The 15690-nt window shown below is 40.8% G+C and overlaps 1 protein-coding gene and 1 long non-coding RNA gene across 2 annotated transcripts; one reads left to right on the top strand and one right to left on the bottom strand.

Annotated features, from left to right (window-relative positions):
* Window positions 1-8190: 8190 nt before the first annotated feature.
* On the bottom strand, window positions 8191-8775 carry LOC116917387. The gene is made up of 2 exons (XM_032922841.2): window positions 8454-8775; window positions 8191-8383 (listed from the first exon to the last, which is right to left on the bottom strand). Exons 1-2 carry the CDS (start codon window positions 8687-8689, stop codon window positions 8191-8193), a joined length of 429 nt encoding a protein of 142 aa, XP_032778732.2. The 5' UTR covers window positions 8690-8775.
* A 6097-nt stretch (window positions 8776-14872) lies between these two features.
* LOC123475326 lies at window positions 14873-15450 on the top strand. The gene is made up of 3 exons (XR_006650381.1): window positions 14873-14887; window positions 14976-15160; window positions 15237-15450. It is a non-coding gene; the product is annotated as an uncharacterized LOC123475326 (long non-coding RNA).
* The last annotated feature ends 240 nt before the right edge of the window (window positions 15451-15690 follow it).

The raw sequence follows: 15690 nt of genomic DNA, 5'->3' as shown, positions 1-15690 counted from the left end.
TCGGGTCTCTTGGATCATGGTACCCCAGGAACGACGAAATCCGTTCGATTCTTGGAATCAACGGAAGATCCTGGGGTGCCTTCCGATTCAAGGCCCGATTGGCAGCGATCCAGGGATCAATGGATATGGTATGTGCCCATTTCCATCATGGTGCACCAAACCCCGAAGCTGAGGATAACCCCCCTCTTCCCGTAGTAACTCTATACCCAGTAGATTAGTAGACTCTTCCCCATTTATTTTATTTATGTAATTTTAGGAATATTTTTAAATGCACCAACCCCATACATGTTTATTCCCCTTCCGGAAACCCCTCCATAAACTAACCACTGTGCCAATCTACAGATATATTATGTATCATTTTCGAACAATACAATCGAATTGTTGTAAAACACTTGAGCTTTTTCGATAACAAATCACATACAGGATTTTTAAAAAGTCAAGATGATGTCGAACTTAGGTTAAACCAGAGGTGTATAAATTGAAATTAAACAATTTATGCTAAATATTTTTTGAATTTTAAACTTCAGCATGATTTATTAAGTTTAAAGTAGTTTTTTATTCTTTGAAATTATAATCCTATCATAAGTATACTTGCTTTTAATATTATTAGATGCCGAATAATATTTATTTTCTGTGAGTTAATTTTCAATGGCTTGGTTCCCGTAAGCTAAACGGAAAGCTTGTGCAAACAAACTCACGACTTTCATATATTTTATTCATTTTTTGTAATAAATTTTAAAATAAACCATCCGGCAAATAGATAATTACTCCTTTATTTTTTAAATTTTTCATTTTAAATGCTGGACTTCAAATAAAAATAAGTTCAAGGGAAAAATTTGAACACGGTTAAGTTTTCCCCCTCTCAAGAAATTTTGACAATTAATAATGAAACTTAGTGATCGGCCCCAATTAGTTCTAATCGAGTTAACCGCCCCGCACCGATAAAGTGCATTCGGGGTTGAAATGAGGTGCCACTTTTTCAACCGGGGCGGGGCGGGTAAAAATTTGAGGTTAACCCGTTGCCCCGAAGCAATAAAAAAAATGCCGTTCTTTCGGTTTCAGAGTAAAAATCGGGGCAAGCGGGTAGAACGAGCTATTATCGGGGTTGTTATCGGATAGATCGGGTCAATCGATAATGTTTTTTGCATTGATGAATCGATTGATTGCAATCCAATTGATTGAAAACCCCAATTGAATTCGGGGAGAAGAATTTTCTACCCTGAGCCACGCCTCGATGGCCCGAAATGAGAAACCCGATTTGCAAAAAAGCGCCCCGATTGGCTCGAGGCCGATCCTTAAATGAAACAATTGAAAATCTTTTTGGCTGTTGGAAGGAGGTCCGTAGAATATAATTTTCGCACATCCATTGCACTTCCAAGGTGACTAGCCGATGGACATCCCTGGAACTACCCATTGAGTACATACATATCTAACGGATGTTCGGCCATGATTCGGACATCCGACGGCAGAAATGTGCTATATGGGGTAGAACTCCAAGACATTAGAACTCCACTTTTAAAAATATTTTAAAAAATTGTTGGTAAATCCGACAGTAGAACTCCATGTACAATAGAACTCCAAAGACATTAGAACCCAACTTTAAAAAATATATTTAAAAATTGTTGATAAGTCCGACAGTAGAACTCCATGTACAGTATCCTGCACAAAAAGGTGAATACCGATTTATTTTGAAGAAGCCATCTGTGGGTAGAAAATATTAATAGTTTACCTTTTTAAGGAGAGGTAGGGCGGTTTTGGCGCAAAATCATCATAAGGGGAGTTGGGTAATGTCAGTAAAGACACTTTTTTTTTGCCCTAGGTATTAAATGTCTGGAAAAAAGTGTAGACTGTATCATCGGTAGACTCCCCTACCCCCGGGCTAAGTAGAATAGTATTTGCAATACAAAATAGAGTCTTTCCATTACTCGTTATTGTCATTATCGGGTCGGGTAATCGGGTAGCATATGGAAACACAAAATTATTTTGATCAGTATGCTAGCGATCTGTTACTAATGTTATTGGCTTATTGGATACGTTTCCGTCGGCGACGCAGGAGATCCACGTTCGAAGCTTGTTTGCGTTAGTAGTATTCAGAGCAAATCTAATTAACGAATATAATTAAATAAAATTTTGAAGAGATATAAATATTTAAAATTTTTTAAAAAATATTCATATATGATTATTGATTATTCAATTCGTAAACAATTACACTGTTTTCATGAACGCAATAATTTTGTAAACAGTTATCTCATCCAAGTCTAGAAAGCGGAACTCCCGCGTCGCCGACTGAAACGTATCCAATAAGCCACTAACAATTTACTAACAAACAGCTAGCATACTCATAAGAATAATTTTAGGTTTCCATATGCTACCCGATTACCCGACACCATAATGACAATAACGAGTAATGGAAAGACTATTTTGTATTGCAAAAATTGTTCTACTTCGCCGGGGGGTAGGGGAGTCTACCGATGATACAGTCTACACTTTTTCCAGACATTTAATACCTAGGGCATAAAAGGGTGTCTGGACTGACACTACCCAACCCCCCCTATGATGATTTTGCGCCAAAACCGCCCTGCCTCTCCTTAAAAAGGTAAACTATTAATATTTTCTACCCACAGATGGTTTTTTCAAAAAAAATCGGTGTTCACCTTTTTGTGCAGGATACTGTACAATAGAACTCCAAAGACATTAGAACCCCGCAAAAAAAAATTAAAAATAACAAATAGCATGAGACAATAGAACTCTTCTGTCCGACAATAGCACTCCAATGCCCGACAACAGAACTCCAACGATTTTTATAAAATATCAAATGCCCGACAGTAGAACTCTAGCAACCGATATTAGAACTCTTTATGGTAATTTTTTTTCCGGACTATAGAACTCCAATAATTTAAATATTGCATTATTTACCCGACAGTAGTACCCCGCCACCCGACAGTAGAACCCCACCACCCGACAGTAGAACTAATATGATTTTTAAAAATATATTTTTTTGTCTGACAATAGAACTCCAATACCTTAAATATGATATTTAATGCCCGACAGTAGAACCCCAACACCCGACACTAGAACCCAAACACCCGACAGTAAAACTCCACTGAATATTTAAATAATTATTACGGCCGACAGTAGAACTCCAAGACTTTATTTTTCATTTCAATAAAAATCATAAAAGTAGGGCTCGGCCTCGATCACATTCTAATCGGTACACCGCTAACGTTCACCGATAAAAATTAATCGGGGAAGTTTGACGCGGGGATTTTTTTGTCGGTGTCAGAATTGGTGCTGCACCGATTGCACCGTCTTAGCCATAGCTGGCCATAAGCGAGTGGCCTTATCAGTGACCTTGTGTTTTGATAGGCCAACGAGAATCACGTGACTAGGGTCACATGGTCGCATGCTAGATGGCAGTGCCACCAAGTGCCTTAAAGGTGCAATAGGGGAAGGCACCGAACACTGAAATCACCGCACCGATAAGAATTGTCACCGCACCGAATCGACTAAAAAAGCTCCCCGATTAGCGCGGGGCCGAGCGCTAATAGGGAATGAACGGTAAAATTATTTTCCCTTGAAAATGATTTCATCTTGTCAAACTCATCGAGTTAGAAAAGATTGCGAATCATGTTTCTATAGGGAAAATGTACGGTTTAGCCGTAAATTAATTTTAAAGTTGGTTTAAGGCCCGCCTCTCGAAAAACGGTCACCCGGCCATTTTTAGGGGGCGGAGCCTAACTGGGTATGTTGGGATTTTCCCGTTGTAGGAAGCCGCAGCAAATGCATTACGCATAGAAGTTTTCATCTGTCATACTTGAACATAAAAGTCATGTCAAACAAACAAAAGAAATCATATTGTTATTGTGCTGTGGAATCGTGCAACAATTCCTCCTTTGTAACACCAACTAAACATTTTTTTACAGTGCCCAAAGGTGTAAAAAATAAAAAAATAAATAAATTCTTGGCTTCAAGCTATTGGGAAAGATCCGAAACGTTTATCTGTGAAAAGTAACTTTCGTGTGTGTCAGGATCACTTTTCTGTAAGTAAAAATTATGTTTGAAAAGGGAAATTAAAATGTTTAGTTTAACTATCCTGTTTAGGCCCCAAAAATTTACCGCCCAATAAAAAAAAACACGCAAATGCATTTGCTGTGGCTGCCTACAACGAGAAAATCCCAACATACCCAGTTAGGCTCCGCCCCCTAAAAATGGCCGGGTGACCGTTTTTCGAGAGGCGGGCCTTAAACCAACTTTAAAATTAATTTACGGCTAAACCGTACATTTTCCCTATAGAAACATGATTCACAATCTTTTCTAACTCGTTGAGTTTGACAAGATGAAATCATTTTCAAGGAAAAAAAATTTTACCGTTCATTCCCTATTACCGATGCCAGAGTTTACTCCATACGTTGCGGTAATTCAACTAGGATCGATAACATTAAAAAAATCTAGATCAACAAACACACGGCAGTAATTGTTTTGTCTTCTTCTACGTATTCAAATATAGGTAACATTTTAATTTTCGATTTCAATAGTATTAATATTCTTTTCGTATTTTAAAAATTATTGTTGCGGATTGGCCGCAAGGAGTAGCAGATCGACCGTCAGAGGGACACCACCGAGTTCGTCTGTCTCCCAAGCCAGGGAGGACAGTCGAGTCGAGAGGTGTGATCCTGGTTACAACATTTAAGAGAGAGCCCTGTTCACCCACTGGCTACCTCTCGCGAAGAATCCCCCTTTCATCTAAGTGCTATTCCCTGGTTTATCTCAATACAAACTGTAAGTTACTGAATCCTACTTTATTTTAAGATTGTTTACTGGTTGTGGTCGTATTCAACCGCTCGGCCTCCACAACAATTGGTGACAGCGTCGGGACGTGGCCATAGAAAAGTCTCACTATTCTTTTTTTTGCTAGACTTGCCACGTGAATTCCGTTCCGAATATATTTTTTTCCCCTCTCTTTATGGCCTAAGCTATCAGTTTTCTCGTGTTGATTGTGTATCTTCAGAGACGCCATTCTTTTTTCTATTTCATATTGGTTTCTTTCTCGCGAAATATTTTTTGCCGCGCGTTCATTGTTCTTATCCTTCACACCCACCAAAATTTTCGATTTCAATAGTATTAATATTCTTTTCGTATTTTAAAAATTATTGTTGCGGATTGGCCGCAAGGAGTAGCAGATCGACCGTCAGAGGGACACCACCGAGTTCGTCTGTCTCCCAAGCCAGGGAGGACAGTCGAGTCGAGAGGTGTGATCCTGGTTACAACATTTAAGAGAGAGCCCTGTTCACCCACTGGCTACCTCTCGCGAAGAATCCCCCTTTCATCTAAGTGCTATTCCCTGGTTTATCTCAATACAAACTGTAAGTTACTGAATCCTACTTTATTTTAAGATTGTTTACTGGTTGTGGTCGTATTCAACCGCTCGGCCTCCACAACAATTGGTGACAGCGTCGGGACGTGGCCATAGAAAAGTCTCACTATTCTTTTTTTTGCTAGACTTGCCACGTGAATTCCGTTCCGAATATATTTTTTTCCCCTCTCTTTATGGCCTAAGCTATCAGTTTTCTCGTGTTGATTGTGTATCTTCAGAGACGCCATTCTTTTTTCTATTTCATATTGGTTTCTTTCTCGCGAAATATTTTTTGCCGCGCGTTCATTGTTCTTATCCTTCACACCCACCAAACATTCTTCTCTCTCCAGCCTCTTTCTTGTCTTACTTTTTTTTTTTTTTTTTCTCTCTCCACCACCCTCACCCCCTCTCATTTGTTAAATCATTCTCGCTTTCGCGCGTCCACTCCTCTCACTACTATTGTGTGTGAGTGACTTTAATTTCGCGTTAGCAGGGGCAGACGAAAACGGTAGACACGTGGTCAGAAAATTAGGACGCCGCGTGTGAAGCTAATTTGTTTCGAGTTGTTTTTTGTGTGAAATTTTTTTTTTCATTTAGGAAGCTATCGTATGTCTAAACGTCCAAAGCAACAGACAGTTCCGTTTCAGACGATTACAAGAGCAAGTGCCTCTACAGCTCAAGCAACAGCAGGGAATATCCCTATTCAAGCATCATCACCGACAAGACCTTCGCGCATTTTGGCTAGATTGAGTCCAGTGACGATGGCAACCAACGATGACCTCATACAGGCACTCACGGCATTCACCCAAGCGGCTACCAACGATAGAGCACAACAGCAGCAGAAGCACGATGACTTGCTACAGGCACTACAGACTCAACGGGCTGAGAACGGAATCTCAACGCGCGTTACGGAATCTGATAACTGCAGGACCATTAGTAAATAGACCCTCTAGTTCAGTAGTTGATAGCATTCCAAAGTTTGAAGGACGTGTCGATGAGGACGTCCGGGGATTTATTGATCATATCGATAGAGTAGCAATTTCAGAAGGTTGGACAGATGCTCATAGATTGCAAGTTGGAATAAGACGTTTAGTAAAAACGGCTCTTTTATGGCATGTTCAGACCGGTCACATGCATGGCGATTGGGCAATAGTATAGTCATTCTAGCCAAAAAAGGGGGGTGTACCTCAAACAATTAGTAATGAGAAGTTTTATTAATGAGCACTATTTCGACATACTTTTTAAGTAAGTGTGTAAAAAAATTCAAAAATCGTACGTAGGGATCACATATAAATTTTCAATTAAAAATTAGAAAATAAGAAATGGGGGTGTAATTTTAAATTTTTTTTTGTTTTTATTACATGTAATCAAACTGTATGTGTTAATAAACGTGTGTTTCTAATTTAAATGTTTTTTGTGTAGATTTACTATTTATTTTTTAAATTTTAAAGTTACTGAAATTGGTTTCCGCGACGAAATTTTTTCGCCGTGTTTATCACGGCGCTTATGGCGCTACGCGTCTTGTTAAAATTGATGCTACATAAAAACTAAATAACCTAAAAATCCCCAAATAGTCTAGTTTTGTAGCCAATATAATCTAGTTTATTTTGTATTAATTATATGTTATGAATATAACACAGTAAAAAAGTTATAACCATTACAAATAAAACTCCCCTTTTTTAGGTTTTTCCAAATTCCGCAAAATTCAAGTTGCTTTTACAACACACCCGCTAGGGTGACATTTTCGGGGGGGCACTGCAACTTTTACTCGACTACAACTATACAATTGAAACCTATTGTTATTGATATCAAAATGTGTCTGCTAGCACAGTATCACCACTGATGTATTTCTTAGTGTTTCATTTTGGATAATCTTTTCAAGGTATTTTATCTTCTTAGTGTAATTGCCAATATAATGTAATATAGTGTAATTGTTGTAGAATTAGAATATTTCACAACTTTTCATTTAATTTAAAGTTTGCACATAAGAAATGTTTTCTTTATCATTAGGTTTTGGATTTACTTTGCAAAATATGCAGGCCGTGTTATTAAATTTAAGATTACTCCTCGTTCCTATTTTTCGATACTTCAACATTTTGAATTTTTTTATAACAATAACAATAGGTTTCAATTGTATAGTTGTAGTCGAGTAAAAGTTGCAGCGCCCCCCCGAAAATCTCACCCTAGCGGGTGTGTTGTAAAAGCAACTTGAATTTTGCGGAATTTGGAAAAACCTAAAAAAGGGGAGTTTTTTTTGTAATGGTTATAACTTTTTACTGTGTTATATTAATAACATATAATTAATACAAAATAAACTAGGTTATATTGGCTACAAAACTAGACTATTTGGGGATTTTGAGGTTATTTAGTTTTTATGTAGCATCAATTTTAACAAGACGCGTAGCGCCATAAGCGCCGTGTTAAACACGGCGAAAAAATTTCGACGCGGAAACCAATTTCAGTAACTTTAAAATTAAAAAATAAATAGTAAATCTACACAAAAAACATTTAAATTAGAAACACACGTTTATTAACACATACAGTTTGATTACATGTAATAAAAACAAAAAAAAATTTAAAATTACACCCCCATTTCTTATTTTCTAATTTTTAATTGAAAATTTATATGTGATCCCTACGTACGATTTTTGAATTTTTTTACACACTTACTTAAAAAGTATGTCGAAATAGTGCTCATTAATAAAACTTCTCATTACTAATTGTTTGAGGTACAAAAGCTAAAATGACTATACTACAACGTGGTCGGCGGCATTGGTTACTAATTTTTCTAGACGATTGTCTTTTGCAGATTGGAATCGACTAATGCAAGACAGAATTCAACAGCCAAATGAATCGGGGATGGAGTATGCGCTAGATAAATTTCGACTATGTCGTCTTTCACCAACACCTCTCACGGAACGAGACGCCATTCCTTTTCTGATTAACGGCCTGGCCAGATGGGAACATGTAGCCGCCATGACAGCAGCCGCGCCAATTGATATTCCAGCTTTCATTACGCGAATCCAGCAGCTGGAGCAACTGGGTGTGTCAGCGAGACTAGAAGTGGCACCAAATCGTCAAGTGAATACTCAGCCACCACTCCAGCCTGATTTGACAGCAGCGTTCAAAAGCTTCAGCGACAAGTTGGTAACAGAGTTGGCGTCTAAATTGGAGAGCTTGACGGTCAGCAGGAGTGTAGGAAGAGGCCGAGGAGGTCCACCTGGAGCAGCAAGACCTCCGATGGAATGTTGGATCTGTCACAATACGGGCCATAAAGCTCGTTACTGTCCGACACGGCCGGAAAACACAAGCGCTGGTCGTTAGAGGCAAGGCCATTGTTGACCAGCTATGCTTCTCTACCTTGCCGCCCTCTCCTTCCCTTGATTAAAGTAATTGTAGATAAAATTGGCGAAGTAGTAGCACTCGTAGACTCAGGAGCCTCCGGTAGCGCCATTAAATTCAGTGCGGCCAGTAAGTTGGGAAAGATTGCGTTGAGATCAGGTGAGGGAAAGTATAAGTTACGAGGTGTTGATAATAAGATCGTGCCAGTAGACTCATTTTGTTCTTTAATTATTGGTTGGGAGGGTAAAAAGACGAAGTTGTCAGAAGTATCGGTAATTAAAACATCACCTTTTTGTTTAATTTTGGGGGTAGACTGGATAGTGAGTAGTAAAACGAACCTTGTTGTAAGGGGAGGGAGACTTGTTTTAGAAGGGAAGGGTACGGATATTAATAAGGATGAAGAAAGTAAAAACATTGTTGATTGTAAAAAGTGTGAAGAATTGAAAAAGAAGAAAAAGAGATTGAAAGTGAGATTCGCAGACGAAGTTGAAGAAATCCCTGAGGAGAGTTTAAATGTTTCAGATGAACTGATTGAGATGTACGAAGAAGAGTCTGCACCAAAACGTTGCCGTGCGGGAATCGCCGTTAAATTAATTGATTCAGTGTCTATTCCAGGTGATTCTATGATGTTTGTCGCGGCGAAAATACAAAGAAAATTCACCGGAAATGGAGCAGTAAAGATAAATCGCTGCTCTCACCCGGGAAAAGAGTGGATGGTGCCATCAGCAGTAGTGCAAATCAAGAAAGGCAAACTCAAGGTCCCGATTGTCAACTTACAGTCTGGACCACTACAATTCAAGAGGCGTGACCTGATCACGATGATTAACATCGACCTAGAAGCGGAAGTGACGATTGAGACAAAGAAAGCAAATTCACACATCATCTATACAGCGACAGCAGAAGAATCAGTGCCAAAGCCTTGTCCATCATGGGTCCAGAAGCTGAGACTCGGCGATGAATTGTCGGAGGAAGAGAAAATCAGTTTGTTGGCAGCTATCAAGCGACGCTGGAGATGCTTCCCTAATAAAGAGGGTCAGATTGGTAAAACGGACCAGGCCGAACACTTGATTGACACGGGCGACGCGCAGCCAGTCCGATCAGCACCGTACCGAGTGTCAAGGTATGAAAGAGAAATAATCGTTGACGAAGTGGCCAAGATGATGAGAGCAGGAATGATCCGGCCTTCGTCAAGCCCTTGGTCAGCTCCGGTTGTGTTGGTAAGAAAAAAAGATGGTAGTCATCGATTTTGTATAGATTATAGAAGATTGAATTTAGTCACTAAGAGAGATGTGTACCCGTTGCCATTAATTGATGACGTTTTTGATCGCCTATCGGGCGCTAAATTTTTATCAAGTCTCGATTTAGCTAGCGGCTATTGGCAGGTTCCAGTGGCAGAAAAAGATCAGTGCAAGACCGCATTTATTACACCAGATGGACTTTACGAATTTCGACGCCTTCCTTTTGGGCTGAATAACGCGCCATCGACCTTCCAGAGATTGATGGATAAAGTGCTGTCGCGTTTGAAATGGCACATGTTTCTCGTCTATTTGGATGATGTGCTGGTTTTTGGCAGGAATTTCCAAGAACATCAAAAACGACCGGAGTTTGTGCTCATGGCACTAGAAAAAGCAGGTTTGACTCTAAACGTAGAAAAATGTGTGTTTGCAACGTCTCGAGTAGAGCATTTAGGTCACGTGATTGATGGAAACGGCATCCACCCGCATCCGGATAAAGTTCAAGCTCTTGTTAATTTTAAAACGCATGATGTTAAATCATTACGGGGTTTCTTAGGCCTAGCTTCTTATTTCAGACGCTTCATCCCAGATTTTGCGGCTGTTGCCAGCCCGCTTTACGTTTTACTCAAGAAAAATGCGCCTTGGATTTGGTCGGAGAAGCAGCAGTCGGCCAAACAGAAATTAGTGCAGTATTTGATATCCGCACCCGTCCTGGCCCATTTCAATGAGAAACTGGATGTAGTCATTCAAACTGATGCAAGCAACTTGGGATTAGGTGCCGTGTTACTACAAGATGATGGAACTGGGCCACGGCCAGTGGCATTTGTAAGTAGAACGCTATCAGACGCGGAATCGCGTTATCATGCGAACGAGCTAGAATGTCTGGCGATCGTTTGGACGCTTAAGAAATTTCGTTCATACATTTATGGACGTCGGTTTTTGGTAGAAACGGATAGCTCAGCGGTAAAATGGATGTATACAAAGAAAGAGTTAAGTGGTAAATTTGCAAGATGAATTCTTTCATTACAGGAGTACGATTTTGAGGTACGCCATTTAAAAGGTACAAGTAATGTTATGGCGGATGCTCTCTCTCGCAATCCGGACGGAGAATTGCCGGAATGTGAGACAGATCATGTTATTTGTGTTTTGCAAAGTAATAAGCCTTCGGGCTATGCTCCGCATGAATTGGCCTTCCTCCAGCAGGTGGACAGCCAATTGCGTAAAATTTGTTTAGATTTAAGTTACCCAAACCCCGGTAGAAAACCCCATGAGTTTGTTGTACATAAAAAAGTGTTATATAAAAAGAATTCTGGTCCCGGTAGGAAATTTCTTCTTGTCGTCCCCTCCGTTCTTCGTAGAAAAATTCTCAAAAGTTGTCATGATGATTCCCATGCAGGGCATATGGGAAGGGAAAAGACTTTCGCAAGGGTTAGTGAGCGCTATTGGTGGCCTAAAATGTTTGCTAGTGTAAAAAAATATGTTTCTTCTTGTATGTACTGTCAATTGCACAAGCATGCCGTTGGTCAAACCGTCGCAAGATTACAACCGATTTCACCGCCAGCTCACGCATTTGAAATGTTAGGCATTGATCATCTGGGTCCTCTTCAAACGACCGATTCCGGAAACAAGCATGTAATTGTGGCGATCGATTATCTGACGAAGTGGGTGGAAGTAGCAGCCGTTCCAGACACGTCAACCAACCACGTCATTCCGTTTATTCAAGATAACATCATCCACCGCCATAGCCATCCGAAAAGGCTCGTAAGTGATCAAGGTCCCGCTTTTTCGTCCAAGGAGTTCGACGCTAAAATGACAGAGTGGAGAATCGACCATATTCCGGCTACACCAGAACATCCGCAAACGAACGGGCTGTGTGAGAGGCTGAATAGGACAGCAACATTGGCGATTGCAGCATACCTGAACACGACACACACGGATTGGGACGTGAAACTACAAGGAGCAGCGCTAGCAGTTAACACAGCGAGGCAATCAACAACCGAAATCACCCCTTTCGAGATGGTCTACGGCAGACGTCCAGTGATGGCACAAGAAAATAAGTTTCCGTGGCCACCAGAACGTCCGGAACCATACGCAGTGCTAGTGAAACGAGTGGCTGATCTACGAGAAGCTGCAAGACTCAGAATTATCGAGAAACAACGGAAAGTGAAAGAGCGTGTTGACCGTAGTCACCGAGTGACTCAGGATTTACGTGTTGGTGAACTTGTACTTGTTAGACGCAAATTAACAAAGAAGGGTAAAACAAAAAAGTTTTTGCCGAAATTTGTTGGTCCGTATCAAGTGGTGAAGAAAGTTTGTTACACGACTTATTTGGTGGAGGACTTGCCCGCAAAGCGGAAGAAAACCAAGTTTAGAAGATTCAACGCTCATGTGTGTCAGATCCGCCGCTTTCACGCTCGTGATGATGTCGAGTGGGAGCAGGGAGACTATTCGGAAGAAGAAGAAGAAAGTTTTGACTCAGAGGAGGAAGGAGAAGTCATCAACAACACGGAAGGGCCGAAGGAGAATTTGCCGTCAGAGACAGTGTGTGAGGAGCAACAGCCAGTCCAGCCGAATGACCGCAGAGAACAAGGGCCGGTAGACAGACTCGAGCACCACGGTGGCACAACGACTACGGACGGCATTGACCACGGCTTGAATTGCGTTTTGTTTTTGTTTTATTTGTTTTTGTTTTTTTGTTTTTTGTTTGTTTTTTGTTTGTTTTTTTTTTCGTCGTCGTCAAAAGTCAGGAAAGGCCGAATGTTGCGGATTGGCCGCAAGGAGTAGCAGATCGACCGTCAGAGGGACACCACCGAGTTCGTCTGTCTCCCAAGCCAGGGAGGACAGTCGAGTCGAGAGGTGTGATCCTGGTTACAACATTTAAGAGAGAGCCCTGTTCACCCACTGGATACCTCTCGCGAAGAATCCCCCTTTCATCTAAGTGTTATTCCCTGGTTTATCTCAATACAAACTGTAAGTTACTGAATCCTACTTTATTTTAAGATTGTTTACTGGTTGTGGTCGTATTCAACCGCTCGGCCTCCACAACATTATTGGTTCAAAAATATTGAAGCTATGGCAACGTTGACGCTGTTGACTATTGATTTTTAGTTTAGTTTGTTTAGTCGTCTGCCGAATAAGAAAGACACCGAATGAACTAAACGATTTCATAAGAGATGTAGGTTCTTTCCTGACTTTTGCATCGACTAGACGTGTACAAAGTGTCTCCAAAAATCTCGGAAAAACCGCGAAGCCTTTCAATCCCCCCCCCCCTCCAAGTGAAATAAGCTGCCCCCACAGGTGACGCCCCCCAAGCCCAAAATGGCGTCGCTAGTCACTGAATCAAAGCAAATACCGCTTTTCATTAAAAGAGAAGACGGATTATCGTTTAAGCAAATGAAAACTTGTGAAATCTCCCAAATATTACAAGAACTTGAACCGAAGCTAGGCCCCTTCGAAGCTGGAGGAGTGACAATCGCCGCCGGAGGAGACCTTTTTATAAGGCCGAAATCCAAAGAACAACAAGAATTACTACTCAAGGTGAAGTACGTTCTAAACGGCAGAATAATGGTCGCGTGCACACAACCCAAATCAGCAAGCAGAACCCGAGTCACCATCCATCAAGTCCCTAAAGGCGACTCAGAGGAAGAAATCTATGATACCCTAAGAAGCAAAGGGTATCCAATCCTTTCCGTGTATCGCTTTAAAACTGATAGAGGATCAGGAACAGTCCCAACCTCCACGGTAGCACTAGACTTTGACGGACTCGCACCAGAAAAAATCCTAATCAACGAGATAGCATTCACACCGAGACCATATTTCCCGGGCCCTCCAAGGTGCACCAAAAAGTGCCAAAGATTAGGCCATACAAGCAACAACTGCAGAGACGCGACCAGATGTAACAACTGTGGAGGGATACATGAGGATATGGCAAACTGTGCAGCCCCTCCCCACTGCATTAACTGTAGTGGGAAACCCCCAGCAAGTTCGCCAACTTGTCCCAAGTTTCAGCGGATGAAATTATCACTCAGAGCAACACCATCTGAACATAGTAGACCAAGCGTCCTCGCTCAAACAAACAGTTCAACCTACAGTCAAATACTTAATTCCCCGGCTCTCACAAGCCAAATTAAACCGGAGACTGAAATCCTAAAGGGTCAAATAGCAGCAATGCAGACGGAACTTGCTCAAATCAGAAAGGACCTTTCGCAATACCGTGTCCTAGAAAAAAAGGTCAATAACCTAGACCTAACAGTCTCCAGAATACAGAACTCCCTAGCATCGATTGAGACTGGGCAGAAAAAGACCAACTCCAAGATCGACAAACTATGTGACCTGATAGCGAACTTGCTACCAAGCCCAATATCCGAAGATTTGGAGATAAGCCTACCGGAGACTCTGTCAAATGAAGACCTAAACGCAATCAGCAACAATAGAGCAATCGCCAGCCCCAACCTGAGGATGGCCCCAGCCAAAAACTCAAGAAAGAAAGGATTAGATCCAGCTAGCAAAAAATTCAGAAGCAGCCTAGATCTGCACCCCCTAAGCAACAATGATTAAAATAGTACAATATAACGCCAGAAGTCTCACAAAATCAAATTTAGTTGAATTTAAAGCCTACCTTCACTCACAAAAACCACACATAGTATCCATATCTGAAACTCACTGGAGAGAGGCATTCACCGTAAAAATGAAACAATACTATGTAGTAAATAAAAACCGCCAAAATCAGATGGGAGGAGGAGTGGCTATCTGGGTACACAAATCCCTCCAATTCCAAGTGCTCCAACTGCCAGACCTAAAGACAATCGTCTTTAGGTCTTCTTTGGTAGTGCTGCATTGGCTTTCCTGTGCGACGAGGGACATATCAACTCTACAGTGGATGAAGTTCACTTCGAATCTACAGACAGCTACATATCATGTTAAGTTACCTTATTACGTCTCACTTTTAAAAATTACGGTGAGGAACATTCTGTAGAAACTTACTTTAACCACCTCTTTCAGAAGTGTTGCAAAGTGCATTTGTCTAATGGCTATTTTTTCTATAGTTTTAGCTTCTAGAAGCGTTGATGTTTGTTTTACAAAAGGTCACGGCGGGCCGCCTCCTTGAAAACTTTTATGAAGACCATCAAATTACCAATAGAGCGAATATATTAAAGTGTCGCAAGAATAGTGTACCTGTTGTCAGTCACTCGGACGATATTGAGACAAAATGCCCAGCTCCAAAGAAGAGGTATTCGTCGCTGCTCCGAAGAATAACACAAGTAATGCAACATTTTTAACTGCTTTACGTGTCTCCACTCAAATAGCTATTTATCAGATGTCATGAGTCCAGTTGCAAATCGTGAAACCTGAGCTAAATGTTCGTAAATGAAGTTTCCTACACTTCGGAATCAAACTTCAGCCAACTAAGAAGAAACAAAAGCACTGCAAGACGTGATTGCAATCAGGAACAGCACGTTCGTCCGAAATGGCCACAGTTTGAAGAAGAGCTTTCTTAAAAAAAGGCAATAAGTTCTGGAAACCCAATGTAATCAAGATTCCACCTCGAACAGTTTGAGCGAGCCATATTCCTTCAATCCTAGAGATCGAGCTCTGAACTACTTGGTTGGGCCAAAGTTATTTGCTTTTGAAGTGCAAGCAAGCATTCAATCAAGTGTTTTAACTGCAACAAGGTATATATGCTTATTTATGTTCTGTATTACTTTACCTCTTACTTAGTCTTAATTAAAATTGTAAACAGCTTTTCGGTAAACCACCGCC

Source organism: Daphnia magna, linkage group LG8 (assembly GCF_020631705.1).
Source record: "Daphnia magna isolate NIES linkage group LG8, ASM2063170v1.1, whole genome shotgun sequence".
Lineage (NCBI taxonomy): Eukaryota > Metazoa > Arthropoda > Branchiopoda > Diplostraca > Daphniidae > Daphnia > Daphnia magna.
The sequence above is the reverse complement of the archived record's forward strand: the minus strand, read 5'-3'. Positions and strand labels throughout refer to the sequence as shown.

Excerpts from the sequence above, each read along its gene's own strand:
- LOC116917387 (XM_032922841.2), bottom strand. The coding sequence starts at position 8,689 with ATGGCCTTGCCTCTAACGACCAGCGCTTGTGTTTTCCGGCCGTGTCGG. Across the intron at positions 8,384-8,453 it reads TGCTGTCAAATCAGGCTGGA|CTGCTGGATTCGCGTAATGA; the intron begins GTGGTGGCTGAG and ends CAGTTGCTCCAG.